We start from the raw sequence: 19234 nt of genomic DNA on the forward strand, positions 1-19234 counted from the left end.
ATATCACAGCCAGGCTGCTGCTGTTGAAGTGCTAGACTGGTACAAAAGAAAATTTGCTGATGAGCAACTAATTACAGGCAACTAAGTTTATCTAGTTGTATGTCCATTTACCATATTTGAAAAACAGGAATTAGAACAAACTTCCTTGGGACTCCCAATGCAGTTGGATTTCTATACATGGAAAATGCTCAATATTAATAGTGCTAACATTGCAAATAATGGCATGGGATACAGTGTGCTGAGACCTCTACTCGCACAGACTACCTGCATTCAAGTAAGGTGACAACTCTTCATTTTATGTAGATCAATTTCTCAAAACTATTCCTTGAAGTTACACTTTTTCTAGGGATCAGTTAAATGATGATTCTTGATGTGTTAGGTTATCTCAAATCAAGAGTTCATTAGGACACAGCTAGCAGGAACAATTGCCTGTACTTGCTAGATTTGATTCCAAATTAATAATTGAAATTTCATTTATGTTCTATTCTAAGACAGCTATGCCAACTGGGAGTGCAATGAAGGTGATAGAGTATGTCTGTGACAACACTTCTGGAACTAAGAGAACACCTGGTATCTCTAAAGATCTCTGTGTGTGGGTGAGACTCAGTGCATATCATCTGGGAAGAAGAGCTGGGTGCACAGGCTGAGCAGGTATCCCTGGCATGCTCCAGTTATATGTCTAACTTTGACAATCAGGGCAGGAGGGACTACCAGGCTCAGGATGAATATGTGAAGACTGAAAACAATTCCCAGTGCAGGAGGAAAGATTCTACTCTTTCTTACTGGTTTAATTTAACAATGCATCATACCAACATGGAAAAACTTTTAAGAAAAAAGTTTATGAGAAGGAATTTGAGAGGAGTTTTTGCAATTATGTACTTCCTCAAATCACAGGGAAAAGGAGTGACTTGGGTTATCATAATTATGCCAAGATTACTTTACTTCTATGAGAAGTCTTTTTTTCAATCAGACATGAGAATGGACAAGACTGAATACCCAACTAGTGAGTTGGTTGAATACCCAACAAATGAGACCAAGTAACTCAAACTTATATTATAAAATTTATAAATACTAGAGTCCCCAGGATCTATCATGGATCCTGGCCATCATCTCCTTTGCCTTTTTGGCTTCCACAGCATGAAGACAATATCTGTGGAGAGAACTGGGTAATGTGAATTCTATTGATCCCTCAGGTTTTAGTTTTTATATTTTTCAGATTCTGTGCTGCTTTATGGGGGTATGGGCTGTATGTGGGTCTGGGCTTCATATTAGGGGATAGTAAGCTCTCTTCACAGCATAGGTAGACAAAACAATTCCTTCTCCAGCTGGGGACCCAAGGACAACTGATCCACATCTCAGGCCCAAGAGCATAAACAATGGTGGACTGAAGAGAGAAAAAAAACAAGGATGGGACTTCATGGGCTGGACTGTAATTGGACAATTGGCTCCAATATGCTAATGGACCAAAACTTATAAAAGTGTTAGACCCCATGACCGGTGGCCTATTTTGTGACCATTTTGGGTTCACCTGGGGTGTAGCCCTGGCTGGACTCTTGTGCTGCCCAAGGTGGGTTTATTGAGGTCTCTTAATAAATACCTATTTTATTCTTTAGCTCCGTGTAGTCTCTGTTCTAGGTCAGCCTTCACAAGGCATCAGTTTCCCCTTCCTGTGTCAGTCACCAGAAATTGATTTGGTGAACCCAAATTTGGTGAACCCAAAATGGTCACAAGATAGGCCACCGGTCATGGGGTCTAACACTTTTATAAGTTTTGGTCCATTAGCATATTGGAGCCAATTGTCCAATTACAGTCCAGCCCATGAAGTCCCATCCTTGTTTTTTTTCTCTCTTCAGTCCACCATTGTTTATGCTCTTGGGCCTGAGATGTGGATCAGTTGTCCTTGGGTCCCCAGCTGGAGAAGGAATTGTTTTGTCTACCTATGCTGTGAAGAGAGCTTACTATCCCCTAATATGAAGCCCAGACCCACATACAGCCCATACCCCCATAAAGCAGCACAGAATCTGAAAAATATAAAAACTAAAACCTGAGGCATCACTATACCCTCACACTCATGGCAGCAGTTAGCTCTGGAATCGCTCTTCCCAAATCTAAGGTACCCATAGAAAAATAGAGATATTCCCTTTATGCTGGAGAGGACTGTAGGAAAGCAGGGCATCCAAGTTCACAGCCAGATTGTTCATACTTATTCCAGAGATTACTCTTGAGCATTTGGTGTGTAGTTTCAAGTCACTAGATTAAACTTTCTCCTCATGCAAATAGGTTTAGCAATCTTTTATGTCAGTAGTGGCTGAACTCCCTGATTGAACTTGGCTCATATGAATATACACTCAGTGAATATTTTTACTTCTCATCCACCCACACTGTGATCCTGAATGGCAAATTAGGAAAGAATAATTTCCTATAATACAATTTTATATATTTTTGGAATGACAGTTAACTTGTATATAGTATACTCAGATTTGACATGCAGAAAATTAAAATAAGCATAGGTGCAAATGAATCAATTACATTTCTAAATGTTATAACTACTCTAGCCCCTTATTAAGCATGCTGAAAATCCATGTAAAAAATTAGAGAGCATATTCTATACTCTTTTGGAGTTTATTACAGTAAAGCTTTCAGAGAAAAACCTTATCCCTTACATCACAACCTTCCCTTAGTTTTGCAGGTTTTTGGCTTCTGACTGACCTCCTTAGACTTCTAGCAACATACGGAAATTTGATATACAGAAATACAGTCTGTCTATACTTATCTTACTGTCTTGGTCCATTATAAAAAAGCTCAGATGAGGGACATAACACCTTTGTTTCCAACAGACTTTCTCTGTCATGTGCTGAAGTCATTTGACTGCAGAATAAGCTGACTTTCTACTTTCCCACAGATAGTAAGGAATTAGAGGCCCTTCAGGATCAGTATCTTTATGCCCAAGTATTCTGTTTGAAATGGCAGTGTTTAGAGGCCCTTTGGCTGCTGACAGCTTGGTTAACTCCAGCCTTCAATGAGTTACAGGACAGAAATCTCCAACACTCCACTGAACCTGCTGCAACTTTTATGCAACCCCATGGTTATGATGATCCCCTCTGACTGATGCACATTTTGTGTTCCTTTTGATCCATTTTCACCTGTTATAGGTTGCTGGGATTGGCTGGGATAGACACAGTAGCTGGTATGGGCTGGTTTGGATTTATGCTGGAAGCCCTATTGACAAAACAGATTTTTCTCCTTATTGCTGCTCAGTGTTTATTCAGAGTCAAGGTCTTTTCTGCTCTTCACCCCACCAGCGAGCAGGCTGAGGAGGCACAAGGAGTTGGGAGGGGACACAGCTAGGACAGCTGATGCCAAATGACTCCAGAGATATTCCACAACATATGGCATATCATATCATATCATATCATATCATATCATATCATACTTAGCTGATAAAGTTAGGTGAAGAAGAAGGAAGGCGGGGGGAACATTTGGAAAGATGGCATTTTTTTCTCCAAGTCACTGTTACATGTGATGGAGCCTGGCTGTTTTAGGGATGGGTAAACCTGCCTGCCCATGGGAAGCAACAAATTATTCCTTGTTTTGTTTTCAAGTGTGCCTGGCTTTTGCTTTCTCTATTAAACTGTCTTTATGTTGGCCCATTAATTTTCTTAATTTACCCTTCTAATTCTCTCTCCTGACCTGTTGGGGAGGTGCAAGCAGCTATGTGCGGCTGAGCTGCTGGCTGGGGTTAAACTATGACATATAGACGAAAGGAGGCAAATGGATGTCGGAGAAGAAATCTCTGGAAACCAGAGCGCCAGTGTATGGAACAGCCACACAACATAAAGCCAGTGTTCACAAAAGAGAGAGAAGAGTACTGCAATTTTATTCAAAGAAAAGGAGACAGACTGATGGGCATATCCCCATGGGGTCTCTGAAGAGGTTTTGAGAGTGCAGCCTCCTTTTATCCTAAACTCCTGGTCGCATGTTGCCCTCTTTCTTTCCCCAGTGGCAGAAGCACTAGGAAGGTACAGTTTTTTCCAACTGCCTACCAGATGTTTCCCCTGGAACATGTATCACCAATTTCCCCAAAAAAATCGCGAGTTCAGGCTGTCTTGGTTATGCAATAGGCTTGTGTGGACCCATTTCTCCTATTACCCTAAAGTTAACTGAGTCAAACTGTCTGGGTTCTGTAACAAACTTGCACGGCTTCAGGTTTGTAGAGACATTAAGACCCAGACTGAAGATATTAAAACCCATTTCTCCTAAAGACCCCTGCCCACAGAGGCATTTGTGAAGACATTAGCACCCACCTTTCCTATCACCAGGGAGGCTTAAAGTCCTGCCTGAATATTACATGGCAGTTTTCTTTTTTCTGCTGTGTGAGACCTCTCAGTTTCCATAGCTTTCTTTACTAATGCTCCTAGTACTCATTCTATTATCCTACATTCCCTGACCCCCAATTATATCATAATGTATCTATAGAAATGAAATTACCATGCTGCTAACTTTTGATAAACTAATTAATAATCTGCTGACTCCTTGATTTCCCTATTGACATTTTACTGCCTTATTACAGCACTTTTTTTTTTTCTTTTGAAGAATAACTTTTTCAACTTTGAATTGGATATCCAGGAATAAAGAACAGCCTTGGAGATTACTTCATTAAGGAGTTATTTAGGACAGTGCTTTCCATAAATAATCTACATTCTCTTTCCCTCCCTGAGTCCTCTCATCACTCTGTATTCCTTACCCTACTGGTTGTTGATCTGTGGTGTAGGGGACAGAAATATGATTTACATATGAACCTCATGCACCACTTTATGTTTAGTCATATGTTTCAAACAATGTTTGATAATGTATTTAATTTGCCTCCATTTCCCTCTAACCTCATTGGTCTGAGCATCCCCATAAATGTAATAATCTGTGAAATGGAGAAGTCATATATAATCAAGGCTCTGGGCTATGTGGAGGTGATGGTGGCAAGGAAGCCCAAGATGTTTGGGTATTTAAAATTCAGCTGGGGAGGATGTGAAGGCAATAGGGCCTTTGCTCCTCTGGCTGCCTGCAGCATCCTGACCAGGAGTGGCCTCACGGCTCACCACCCGTGTCCCAAAGGTGGTATCTAAATAATAAGCTAGCTCCCTTTTGTCCTGTGGAGCACAGTAAATAAAAGTCAGACTTTTGAGAAACTTACAGAAAAATTCACCCAAAAGGTTGTGTGGAAGCACAGCCCCAAGACGGAGGCCTTAGCCACAGGAGGATGTTTGTGTGAGGCTGGCAGCAGCCCCCATATCTGCCAGACAGGGCCAAGCATCTTCACGAGCTCACACCTGCTTTTCCATGACGGTTTGTGGAAGTCTTCCAAAGCTGCAGACTATTACATCTGAAAAGACCTGAAATTGAATGAGGCGACTGGGTAGAAGTGAGAGGGCAGTAAAACGTCCAGTGCCTGGCAGCTCAGCGCAGGGGGTGATAGTCCCAGCACAAGCTGACAAGGGTGGTAATTTTGTCCTCAAGTAGCTTTTTCCATGCCAAAGAGCATTGTTTTTTGAGGTAAAATGATGTGTTGGAAAGCCTCTCTGGACGGTGCTCCGCGGCTCTCTGCTTAAGAAGGAGGAGGTGAACGGTGGCGTGGGAAGGGAAGGGAAGGGAAGGGAAGGGAAGGGAAGGGAAGGGAAGGGAAGGGAAGGGAAGGGAAGGGAAGGGAAGGGAAGGGAAGGGAAGGGAAGGGAAGGGAAGGGAAGGGAAGGGAAGGGAAGGGAAGGGAAGGGAAGGGAAGGGAAGGGAAGGGAAGGGAAGGGAAGGGAAGGCAGTGTGGGGGTGCGCATGTGAGGCAGGGATGAGGAGCAGGAAAGCGCTTCCAGTTGGGAGGGACAAATAGTTGTGAGTCTCATAGCATGGTGAGCTATTTGGCAAAGCCCTGAGTTTTGGTTCAGGAATGTAAGTTTTCCTGTAGAGCGGTTGTTATGTTTGCCCAGTTATCCAATCACAAATAAAAAAAAACCAGACAGAATTAAATGTAGCAGCCATTTTAATGAAGTAGTTTAGAATATATAAAATAGAATACACACAAAATATTGGCAGTATAATTTGGTTATAATGAGGTAGAATCTGGTTCTTATAATAGCGCATAAGCAAAAGATTACCATGGGATACGGAGTGCAAGGGCTTTGGGACCCCTGCCACCTCACGTACAAGGTCATTACGTTACAATTCCCCTTTTTATGCTGTGTGCCATCACCATCTCCTCCCATTTTCAATTTGTCACAATCCTGTCTCCACCCTCATCATCATCTTCATCACGCATGCGCCACCACCCCTTTTAGGTGGTCGCACCACTCTTTGGGGGTTGTCCGAGGAAGGCTTCTCCTCTTCCTCAGGTGTCCTTTATTTCACCTTTGGATTACATATGCGCACCAAGCTGGTATAATATGAGCCAAAACTAACATTATATGAGCCAATGCCATGTTCTAATATCAAAACAATAAATCTCATAAAATTAACATGTTCCTGATTTCTACCCAAGTTTTCCCTCTCTTTCAGATAAATTTAGTAATACTTATCTCTTACTCCTTCCTGTCCTGAACATCTGCAGGAGAAAAGATGGGGGACGGACCCCTCCCCTCCCTTCTTGCTGGCATTTCACTTTTTAACCATTTTATTATCTCAAAATATTAATTACTGTATCAATATTGATTACTATTTCAATTTCGTCAGCACGAATCACACCTATTTATCACACGGTTTACTGCTCCCTGAGTGAAAGGTATATCGACGTTCCCAGAAGTGCAAAGCTGCACCTGTCAGTAAAGGCGATGCTCAGTAGTTGCCGCTCTGAGGTGATGGCTGGCTCCAGGTGGCTTTGCCAGACAGAAGGCTGTGATAGATGAGTAATGCGATGATTGACTCTCACAATTAACAGACAACTATAATGTATATAGGTTAAAACAAGTTTTATAGATTTATAGTTATTTTTTACCCCCTGCTTTGTTATCAAGGAACAGCCGGTGTTGGGACATCTGGGAGGGTCAGCTTGTCACTATGGCGACACCTGACCTCCAATCAGGATTTGAGGAAGTAAACTCCACCACTGGACAGTGAAGAAGGAATCGATGGGCAGAATTTTGGGAGGGGCTAAAGGGTTAAAAGGCGAAACCTTCACTGTGAGGGTGAGCACATGGGGGGCAAAATCCTCTGCTCCCGGCGCTGTAACATTTTTTCTATTCAGTCTTCTGCTGTATTTTTTATAAGGTTTAATAAACCTTTCTAAGTTTATGAAAAGTGAGTAGCTATTTCTCATAAAGCTGATAAAGCAATTTAACGGGCTGGGTGTGAGCAGAAACCTGAGATAAACCTTGTGTCTGGGGCAAGAAAATAGTGCATTTTGGGGGTTGCTAAAAAGCATCTGAGACGAGGCCAGCATGAATTAATCCTAAAGATGCTCGACTCTGCCCAGTACTCAGATGGGGTTTGAGATGCCTCTGCTTTGCTGCTAGACGCATCAAGTCTTTTTATTCAGAGTATTCAAGACACGAAGCAGTAACTGATTGAAGTGGAGAAGCCAGAGCTGTGGCTGTTGCTAGGAGATTAACTCCCGGTGCAGCACGGGGAGTGAGCACCGCACCAGCACGACGCGAAAAGTTAAATGTGGGGTTGCATAGAAGGGTAAGCCCAAGCCCCGCCGACTCCCAAAGGCCGGGTGGCATATCCCTCTGTGCTGGGCAAATCACTATCGGAGAAGCGTCTAAGCTGGTATAATTAAAATAAAGATTTTTTTTTTTCTCTTCCCCCTGGGTGCAGCTATGTTTTCCTACTTCTAGCAGGTTTTGCAAAGGAATGCAGAGAAATGCAGCCTTCTACATGTGACCGTGTCACTAGGGTGTTGGTAAAATAAAGTGTTGTTTTCTGGTTTTCTCGACCTGATGAGAGCAAAATTGACAATCTCATTGAAAACCGCCAGAAAAGGGCACCAAGAAAAGCTTTAATCAGCAGCGTATTGTATTTGCAGCAGCCGGTGACTCCAGCCGCCTCTTGCTGCATTTCCCTTGCCCAGCATGGCAGCCCGCACAGCCTGAGGAGGCAAACCGTCCCTCCTCGCCCGTCTGGCTGATGTGTTGCTGTGCTTAGCAGCTTCTATCAGGGAATAGCAGCAGGTGCCTGTAGTCCCGGCCGAGAAGATGACGGGGAGAGCTGTACCTTTAACTGAAACGAGATGTGCCTTGCTCCACTGCAGTCCTCCGTAGTAGCTTCAGCGTGAGCAAACCTCAGTGCAGAGCTTGAGGCTCGGTGCATGAGAGCAGAATTCTGTGCACTGCACAACCACTCATATCAACTTTGTAAAGGACTCACTTTTAAATTTTATTGTTATTCCTGAAATTTGTAAGAGAGAAGAGTCTATCTGTCTGAACCATGAGTGGCATGAGTGGCTGTTCAAGGAGATGCAAGCATGGGATTGTCAAATTTGCCCAGACTGTTTTTAAACTCATTACAGGCACTCTCAGCAAAGGTAAGGGAAACATTTTAATTCATACTGTTCCTCTATTCTGTTATGTTTGTGGGGTGAGTTTTGTAGGCTTGTGGAAGGTTTCCAATGGGGTTTATCATTTGTCTCTTCAGAGGTGTTCAGGTTTAATTCTGGGAATTGGCTGCTCTGAAAGAAGTTGCTGTGTGTAGTGAAGATTGGAGTTGTGCTGAAAGCCTTATATAATTGTTTCTGCCTTGTGTAGTTTGTAACCTGTGTTTATCAATCTGCCCTGGCCAGCAACTATAGTGAGTTATTTCAGTGTGTTCAGAGAGATGTTTGTGAAAACAATTGATGTGCAGCCTAAAAAATGGAAAGACTTTCTAACTGTCAGTAACTTGCATTTCTCTGTGTCACTTTATGCTTTACTGTCTCTGCTAATTTGAAGCATGTTATACCTTGCTTCAAAATCTAGGTCATTGCTTACTGCATACATTTGAAATACCTTTTGCTTATTTAAGTTTTGCTTGTCACTTACACCCTTTGTGCTTTCTCATGTGAAAGTGAAAGAGTACCAAATTTATTTATGCTGTCCTCTTTACTAAAATCAAACAACAAACAAAATAAACTCTCTCTTCTTCTTTGTAGTCTAGTAGTTCCTCTGTTGGTGCTCTCAGGTAAGTTATGTTATTTTTGTTGGCCATTCCTCTCATCACACTTCTCAGCACACCTCTGGCAGCTATTTATGTGAGTACTAGTGATCTCTGTGGAAACTCCTGACAACTGTAAATAATACTATACTTGAATGCTGCTCGCCTGTTGAAATGTGGTCAGTTCTAAGGTGAAGGTCAGACTTCTCCAAGTTTTGTGTGTTTGGTTGGAGGCAGGGGTGGTTTTGGGAACTGATAATAGGGTATGAACTAAATTATTAGCAGAGATATTTGTGTAAGACTGAAGAGTCTCTGTTATGATGCAATTTTTTAAAATACAAAGTCAAGCTCTTTTTACTATAGTCATATTTAAAGAGAAAAAACCAATTTATTTTTCATATAAGTTTAGAATTCTTGGAGATATGTGGCTGTGTTGGCTGTTTGGAACATGCAGATGCTCTACTGTGAATTTTAATGTTTAAGTGATTTCTTAGGATAATCTAAAGCAGGCTTAGGTAACTTTCAAAAAAGTAAATGTAAAAGTGCCAAGAACTGTTAAGAGCAGTTTACTTTTGCAGAAACTGGGAAAATTTATTCGATTGACCTCTGTAGAACAGAAATGTAGTTCTTAGACAGCTTTCTCATATTAACATTACTGACTTGCAAAAGAAATCTGCACCAGAAAAATGTTTGTTTCACATTAAGAATACTGGAAAGGTTGGTTGCTTTTAAAATCAAGGTTGGTTTAAAATTACATCTGTGTGTATGTAATTATTCTTCTTCCACTTTCCTCCATATCATCCGTATCCTGCCAAACACCAGCAGAGGAAAGAATAAAGAATTGTAAAAGTCTGTCATACAAAAGACCTGACAGATTTTGGTTATAATTAATGAATAATGCCAAGATGCTTCTCTCACTATTAAAAACAAGTGAGAAAAACAAATTACTTGTCATGCTCAGAAGAAAAGGTAGTGGTGTGGTCTGCAAGATCTTGTTTTCTACAGCATGTCAGTATTGTGAATTTGGTGTTCTTTATTGGTGCTTTTTTCATTAGATAATGGTATACATGATGTATGCTATTATAGTCATGAAATATGGGTCTTCTTGAGCCAGGTCTCATAAGCTCTTGGAGTTCTATTTCACACCCAAGATAGCTCAGCTACCTTAGAAGGCATAAAATCAGGAGGATGGCTTCTGTGGTAGTATTGGAAACAAAAAGGTTTTAATAAAAGGCAAAATAAAAAAATTCTTCACAGAGAAAAAACAGAGCCAGGTGCAAGAGGTCCTCCTGCCCCTGGTAAAACACTTCACAAAAGTGATTAGTTTCTTTGTTCTCTTCTTTTTCTAGTAAATTTCTTAGGCGGGACTTTTTGGCTTCTGTCCACTTAGCTATCCTTAAGTTTGAGGTGAAGTCCCTCAGGTCCTATGAGATGTCTTTTCACCTAACTGAGGAGAGAAACTTCTGGGCTTATTTCCTTTTTAAGGGGACAAAGGATAGTTTTGTCACTCCATCAACAGGGGACACATTCCTATATAGTCACAAGTGGTCAATAGTAAGTTTTTCATCTGTTTGAGCTCCACTGAAGGTAAGAGGACACATGTTCTGGTCATGGTTTCTCCACATGTATATCTAGAACAGTTCATTTAATGTGGTGCTTTCAAGCAGCCCTTGTGTTTCTCAATAAAATGAGACCACCACAGTTGCCTTTGCTCTGGCAATGGGATAGATTAAAATTTGAGCCTGACAACAGAATAGCACTGTACGAAGAGCAAGAAATTAAAGTATAAAATGTCAAAGACCTGTTTCTCCTGCCCCCTGCCACCTTCTGAAATGCGCAAGCATTGCACTATCATGGTCATTGCAGCCCATGCAATGGTGTTGTACACTTTTACCCATCTCTTTCCCATGCCAATGTCTCACTTCAAGCTGTTTGGATGAGATAAGAGTGTCTTCCTGGGTTTCAAAGAATTTTAAACTCTGGAAAACTTCCTTTTTTTCCCATTCAGCTTGTGTTTTTAAACTGAGAGAACCCGATTCAGGAAGGAATAAACTGCATGAATTCGTTTGTTGCACAGACATCAAAGACCTGCTATAATTAGAATAAATGTTTCCATAAAGTTACCTAAGAGAATCATAACTAGAAAGTTATTAAAAAAAATATTGCTCAGAATTGTTGAATTTTAAAAAAAGTGTGTATGTTTGTTTGTATGTTCACCCCAGAGCTTATTGCTTAGTATTTCTTTCAGTAAAACTTCTGCATGTAAAGCCAAGAAATAGAAACTCTTGTATATCATTATTATTGGTTTTTTAACCTTCCACCATATACGTGCTTTTGCATATTCAAGTATTATCAGCTGTGTTTTTCATCCCACTCCTGCCTCATTTCTTTCATATTGTTTAATGTGAGAATTTACTTTTACTCTAAATACTTTTTACAAGGAAAATTCTTTACTAGGAACAAGTTTCACTCTCTCCTTATGCTTGAACCACTTTGCAGGGTTATTGCAGTTGGAGATACTCCACAGTTCAATTGGCATGTAATCCTTAGCTGCGCTGTATGGCTTCTACTGGTTGTAATAATAGCAATGATTATTTACAATATTAAAATAAATTGATTGCAGCTATGAAGTCCTTCCTTTTGCAGCAACGCGTGAGGAGGTATGCTGGTTTTGCATCACGGAACTGATGTTCTAAGTGAAGCCGCTAGCAGTTTCCTCTGTGTCTGACAAAAAAACAATCAGTAATTAGTTTTGAGAATTGACAATCTGTTAAACCACTGAGACAGCCGATATGCCTCTGTGAACACCCATGTTAAAAACAAAAAATCCTGAATATTCTCTCTTTCTTTTCTGGCCTGAGAACAGGTAACAAGGCTGGCCCACCCGACCTGTCTCGGCCGGGCTGGGTAGGTTCTGCTGTGGGGCTGGGCCCCATTGGCTGCTGGGCAGGGACAGCGGAGGCCGTGGGGCTAGGCCGGGCCGCGGCTGCAGCCGCTAACGTCTTGCTGCTGCTAAGCCCTGCCCCCGCCGCTAGCCCAGGCCAGGGGCCGCTGGGCCCCGGCTGCACGGAGCCTCCCTGGGCCAGTATGGCTCAGCCAGGATTCTACCACCACTGAAATTCACTCGCAGCCACAGGGCAGAGTGGAAGGAGAAGCTATTGCCCGCCCCCCGGCCTGCTGCTGCTGAGTTCTGGCCTGTCTGTTAAGATCCTACCCACTTCTTCCCCCTCCTCCACCCGCCTAGCCGCAGCTCTGGCTGCAAGCTACCGAGCCTGGCCGGGGTTAGGTGACCATCTGCAGACCCCGGGCGAAATATTAACTCTTTCATTGCTTTAGTCTTCCGTCGAGTGAGAGAAAAGGACAAGTGCGGGCACATAAAGGAACGACATGAAAACACTGAGGTCAGTGAAGAAGTCAAGTCGCAGATGGGAGGGATGAGGAGATGCCTTAATCTTGGGACTGAAATTCTCTTGTAAACTTTGGAGAAGAATGTAATTGATACATCAGACTCTTTCCCCCTCTAATACATGAAGGTATGGGGAGATGAAAGTGTTCAAATTGTATATATCTCGCAAAGGCCCCAAGCTAAAGTAAGCAAATGCTGAAGTAGCTGTGATCCTGTAAGAAGTTTGAAACAGAGAAAGGGAGAAGAGTGATGAAGACTCTGTGCCCCCTTGGAGAGAAGAAGAAGACCTCTGTTCCCAGAGATGAAGAGGATTTCAAAGACAGATAAAGAGAACATTTGCTCTTGAACAGCTCATCTATAAAATAGTACCCCATAAGTTGACATGGGCCATAAACACAGCTGTGGGAAAAGCTGTAAAAATGGTAGGGACTTTATGATTGCAGATGTTCTGTGCGGCTGCTATTCATGGAAACTAAAAGCCATGAGAGAACTGTTTTCTTGTGGAGAAGTCTCTATAAATTTACTGGAGGGACTTCTCTCCCTAAGTGAACTGCAGAAAGGCTATTCTAGAGGGGATAACCGGATTGAATTTTTTCTGTACATTGTGAGTGGGAAATAAAAGGTTGTAGGGGGAGAAGTGTTCTAAAGGTTTTATTCTGATTATTCTTTCTTTTAGTTACGGTTAATAAAGCTTTCTTTACATCCTTTTAAAATTTTGAGCCTGCTTTGCATTCCTCCTAATCCTATCTCACAGCAGGAAATGAGTAAGTATATTCTAGTGGGTGCATTAACATTTGGCCAGTGCTAAACCCACCACATTAAGTGGTGCGTTGGGCAGGAAATCTCAAATTGGCAAACCTAAACCACTACAGACTGTGGCTTCTCCCTGCAGTTGGCAATAAGGGAAGTGTACCACATCTGATACTACTGTGTAGCCTCTGGCCTGGTTGGTATGTCCTTATTTACATCTGCAACAAGTCTATGAGGCTGTAAGCCAAGAATTTCATAGTTGGTACCTCTGCAAGCTAAACTAGCAGATTTTGCCAGCTGCCTTCTTACTATGTTCCTATTTGGAAAGTCTTAGTACCAGAGCAGAGGTTTTTGCGTCTTGTGCAAAAGAAGGTCTCCTCCACCAAGAGCTTTGCATAGTGAGATGCATACATTGAAGAAAACATGCCTGGAGAAGCATGCTCCGTTACAGCATGAGCAGGATAACTCCCTTATTCTTCTTGGCTGGGATGGGTGTTCCAGAGATCGTGGAAGAGGCTTCTGGAAATGTTACCACATGTGATAGACAGTAGGTGAGCAGAGCACCTTCACCAAAGTTACCTTTGTGAATTTTTTGTGGGAAGTTAAGGTGTTCTTTCACATTACTCTGGTGTGTGAAATGCTGGTACATTCTCCATGGCCTGGAAGCAAGCAGGGATGGGAAGAGTGAGTTTGTAGAGGGTTTCCTATTAAGCAGAATGATTAAACAAGAAGCCTGTATGTGTGAAGATACTGCTAATACCATTAAAAACCTAGGAGGGAAGGGCCTTGCTGGGTTACCAGAAATGAAGCTGGGATGGATTTCTATTAATATATTCTAATTATTAACACAAGAAAAGCAAGATTATTTTAGGAATCAACTCCTTCAAAATACTCCTTTGCAAAACCAGATAAGTTTCTGCAAATTAACTACCCTTTTACCTTTGTTCCAGCACTTTCACTCTTTTAGTTGTGCTCTAAAGATGCTAGTGAAAGGCACTAATTTCTGTTTTTTTGTTTCTCCCAATACTGTTCCACAGTGCAATTCATCTGGAACTGGTAATTTTTCTACTTTTCATAGTTTTAATTGCCTAATTATCTGTTCCACTGCAGTGATAAAGTCTTCAAACATGTTGTTCTCCCCCAAGCCTCTCCCAGCATGAAAGAAAATATTCTGAGTGTTTTATAGCTGTGTGGTCTGTTTTGATGCTTTGTGAATTTAAATCACAGCTAGTCTTCTAAGATGTTACGTGAGATGGTAAGGAAAGCACATAGTCCTTCTTAGTCATACTCAGGCTCTATCTCCTCTTAGGAGAAGTTAATCTTGTGCCTTCGGAGCATACTAGCACTGCATGACTCTAGCCTCTGAAAATGTATGAGTAGGGTAAATGTTGCTAGATGCCCTAAAGATTCAGGAAGGCTCATTACAACTGTGCAAGTCAGTCCAGAGTTCCTGCACCTGTGTGATGTATGAAAAGATATTCTGATCATCCTGTGGCAACACAGCCCCTCTTCACCCCTTGAATTAGGGCTACTGCCTTCAAGTTGAGGGAAGCTCTAATTCAGAAGGAACTGATGCAGCAGTACTCTCTTTATTATAATTTTCTGAGTGTTTTAAATGCTCTTTAATAAGGAAAGTGGTTACAGAACCCCTAATAATGTGCTTTTATAGATTGGAGTTAGAACTTGTCAGTGTTTACCAAATAGCCCTGAAAGGTGAGAGTTTCTGTAAATACAGTGCTGTTGCTCTGAGGGGCAGAATAACTGTTCACTTAGAGAAGAATCTGGAACTACTGAAGCTTCACCTTTCAGTACCTGACCCTAACTTTACCCCATGAAACTCTTCAGTTTCATTGCTTGATGGGGACTTTTGTGTCGTGCGACTGTAATTGTTGTTTTGCTCTTTAAAAATGCCTGCTTATCTAGTTATATTTTCTCCATAATGACCAGCCTTTGAGCTGCTAAGCAAAGTATACCTCTGTTTTGGCATGTCACTCTTTTGCATGTCTATGAAAAATAAACTGCAAATAAAACTATCTCTTCTGCAAAGGCTGTGCTACTTAAAGGATCTGAATATATGTGCATACATTGCACTTTTTTCATCAAGAGCAAGATGAATTTTCAGAACTGAGAGTGAGAGGAAGTAATGCTCTGGTCTCCCTTTTAAAACTCTCTACAAACCTCTGCATATAAACTAATGTCTGTGCAAGCATACAGCTGCATGTGGCTGCTAGAAATTTATTAGAAACTTAATTATTTGCAATGTCGTAGCCCTGAAAGATAAATATACAATGTTACTCAGAAAACAAAGGAGCTGTTTCCAAACTGGGGCTAATTCAATTGGGTCTGATAATTCATTGACTGCTCTCTCAGGATTTGGTAGTTGCCTCTAAGGCCAGGATCTCTTGATTCTCAAGAGCACCATATGATTGAGCAATAGTTGTGTGACAGTGTTTAAGAAATACAAGGTACAGAATATTAAAGCAGTAGCTTGTTCAGAGTAGCTCTGATTTCTCAAGCAGAGGTCCAGTAGGATGCAGTATATCTGAGAGTTTTAAGGGATATAAAAATAGAAAATTGTGGCTTGTATTGAGGGTGGTGAGGTTTATTGCAACTTTTCTTCCCAGATATAATTCATATCAAGTGTTTGCTTGGAAAAGTAAAGTTGTCGTGTGGGGATTTTTAATGTTGCATATTGGCTCTTTGCCAATACTTCATGGTATTGCATAGTATTTCCTTTGTTTCAATAATTTTTTTCCATAAATGCCTATTAGAGGATGTCTTACCCAAAAACTACAAAAATACCTTGTCACAAATGGAACTGTAGTAATGCAAAAAAAGATTAGAAATGGAAGTGGAATAATATAATATAATGTAGAAACAGAAATTATGATTAATGACAGGCATTAAGGTTTGCTTCAGTGAAAAGTGCCTTTTTATTGGTTGATTAGCCTCATCATATATGGAACAGTTACCATAGTTGCTGATTTTCTCTTTTGAAGGAAAGCAAGGGAAGTGATGCAAGTTACAAGGTGAAATAATGCTAATCACATGGCAGGAGGCTGCGTGGCATGTTTCTGATGTACGTGGTTGACTCCTCTTCCTAAAAGTAAGTTTTTAGGAGAGGGTTTCACTGGTGACTCACTAGTGCTGTATCCAAAATGGAATTGAAGTGAGGTAGGTCTTCTTAAAGTACTAAGATGTGGTTAAAGTCTATGAAAATGTAAGCTATTCTTTCTTCCATTAGTTCCATGAAATAGGGTTTTTCTAAGTTCAATTTGAACCGGCTAATATTTTTTCCCAGTCAGACTTGTTGACTGTTATTTCCTTGAGTATTTTCTTAATGAAGAATAAAAGATCAGAGAGGCAGTAGAATCTGGAGTAGATTGAGTGTAATATATAACTGTTAAACTGTAAATTTCTACTAGTTCCCCAAAGAGTAGTCATGTGAAATGCAAACTTCTGTCATTGCAGTTTTCTTTTACATATACCTTTTTTTTCACCTGTTGTTTTTGCATGCAGTTGAATGGCATTGCAGATATTTTCCCTTACAACTTACAGCCTGTATGCCTTTCTGAAATGAATTGTGCAGTAGGGAAGTCACTGAAGTGAGAAAATACAGAGAACAAGAAATTAGTGCAAAATCATGTTCTGCAGAAGAGATGACTTGGAACAGAAAGAAGAAAAAAGATAACTCTGGTCCCATCTGTCTAGGAAAGGCAAGATTCCTGTTTGTTTCTGCCAAAGCTGCATATAAACAGAAAAGAAAAAATTCCACTATTTTCATGATTAACAAGAAGTACTGAAATAGAGGCTATGCTCTTTAATCTCCCCTGAAAACTCAGCGTTAGTTCTGCTTATATTCTCAACCACATCCATAGTTTTAATGGAACTGGAGAGCAAATTAATATTACTTAAACAAAATGTGTCATATAGCCCACTTGTAACTTCTGCCAAAGATAATCTGTTTTCATATTTGCAGTTGCATAATGAGATGTGCAGAGAGGCTTGGGAGGTGGATGTGTGGAAATTGTAATCCGTGTAAATATGTTATCACAGTGAAGGATTGCTACTGACAGTCATCAAACACTAAATACTCCATTTATTACTACATTTACAGATAAGAGGGTCACAAGTTTCAGTCTTAGCTGCATATTTGCTGGATCTTGAGACTCTTGGACCAGTCAGCAGAGAAGTGCTGCACCATCAGTCCAAGAAGCTGTTTTTAATTTTATTTTTCATTCTGAAACAGAAAGAATTATTAAACATCAAGTTTTGTTGTTTAGCTTTTAAGTTTTATTTTGCCAGAGTGCAGTATATGCAAATCCCTTTAATCACTTTGAAAAACGTGCTTTATTTTGATATTTCTTCAAATTCCTCTTGGTCGTCTTCCTCAAATGTCCATATTTTTGCTGATCATAAACATATCAAGGGCAATAAATTACTCTTCATTCTTATATCAGTCAGGCAGTGAACTTGATATTACAGTACAAGAGATAATATTAAATGCAGGTAAAGTTAAAGAATTTACCAATAAACTAAATTTTATCATCTTTTTCCACAACTGCATGATTTTAGGAGGGACTGAGAGAGGTTGGCTGTTAGGTGAAGGTATTTGTAAATGACAAGGCTCAGCGTCTCACATGAAAGAAAGGAGATCAGTAACAGGATGAGAATAATGCCCTTTGAAAAATAGGCAGGATTGAGAAGTTGACATGAAATTGTCTGGGGAGATAATATTAAGAACGCTGGCTGCTGTTTGTGGGAGTGATCCTCCTTTTATGGTAAGATAAGCACTCTATGAGACCAATACAAATGAAATAGAGGAAACATGTTAGGGTAACAGCAGAAAGGACCAGGTGCAACATGAACTGCTTCAACTGGCAGGGGGATTTAAGAGATGATAATAAAAGATAATGAAAATACACTGTAAATGAAGACAACAGCTGAGGCCCATGCGTTCTGAGTGGCTCAACACTAACTCTTCCTTTAGTCTTCGATAACCAGTGTATGTGACCTGTTGCTTCACACAATTGCCATAGGGAAAGAGCAGCAAAGCCTACTGTATCTGTAAAATGGTGTGGGAGAAATCAAATTTCTCGGCCAACCAAGCTAACTTCCCTAAACAGATAGTTAATAGAATAATTAGGAGAAAACACACAAATATTAGAGAGATGAGCCGACTTTGAAATTACTTCCTTTACACCAGTCCCTGCCCACCTAAGCAACATTATACCCCTCCTCCCCAGGCAGCTTTGTTTAGAAAATAATCAGATGTGAAAAAACCCACAACAAACCAAACAAAAGAACCCTACCTGTGCTTTCATTAGCAGAACTTTCAGAGTAGGAATATTGAAAACAGAAGATGTGGTGCTGCTTTATTAGGTTTGTTTTGAAATCAAGGTATCTGATGTTTTATAATCAAAGTAAGGAAATAACTGAAATAATGTAATTGAAATAGCTGTTAAAAGCCCATTAGAAATTTTATTTAGTTATGCTACCGAGATCTACTACCAGCTTAGTCTGTGCTGTATTGCTCTGGTTAGGTGTTTGTAGCTGGGGAACTCAGGTTTTTTTATAGTTGCTGAGATAAATTGACTGAAATTGGAATTAGGATCATGACAGCTCTGTACAACTTTATAGAATAAATGTTAATATTCACTACCATACAAAAATTAGTACTGTTCATTTAGAAAGGTTAGAGGTTGCTTTTCCTTCTCTTGGTGATGTCTGAGCTTTTACAACTATTAAAAGTGCTTTTATCTGATAGTTTACTACTGATAATTTTACTCTGATATTTTTCTATCCTTTTCCTAACCTTTGCTTATCCCCAGCTTGTCAGGGGTTGTGTGGAGCATCTGGCAAGGTGCCTCATGGTTTTATGGTTTTGGTTTGTGGTGGTTTTGTTTTTTTAGGGGTTTCTTGTGTTTGGGTTTGTGGAGGTAATTTGTTTTGTTTTCTTATTCCATTTTTTTG

At 40.6% G+C, this 19234-nt stretch overlaps 1 protein-coding gene across 2 annotated transcripts in view; it reads left to right on the forward strand.

Annotated features, from left to right (window-relative positions):
* Positions 1–8046: 8046 nt before the first annotated feature.
* Positions 8047–19234, forward strand: part of KCNIP1 (potassium voltage-gated channel interacting protein 1) — a 285944-nt gene continuing 274756 nt past the window's right edge. The window contains exons 1-2 of one of the 2 annotated variants that reach the window (XM_038149899.1): positions 8433–8500; positions 9104–9132. Coding sequence is in view for 1 of the 2 variants with exons in the window: in XM_038149892.1 (XP_038005820.1) it covers positions 8404–8500 (97 nt within the window). In the remaining variant the exon portion in view is untranslated. Of the gene's footprint in view, positions 8501–9103; positions 9133–19234 lie in introns of both variants that reach the window. The other variant, XM_038149892.1, reaches the window with a different exon arrangement.

This window comes from Motacilla alba, chromosome 13 (genome assembly GCF_015832195.1).
Source record: "Motacilla alba alba isolate MOTALB_02 chromosome 13, Motacilla_alba_V1.0_pri, whole genome shotgun sequence".
Lineage (NCBI taxonomy): Eukaryota > Metazoa > Chordata > Aves > Passeriformes > Motacillidae > Motacilla > Motacilla alba.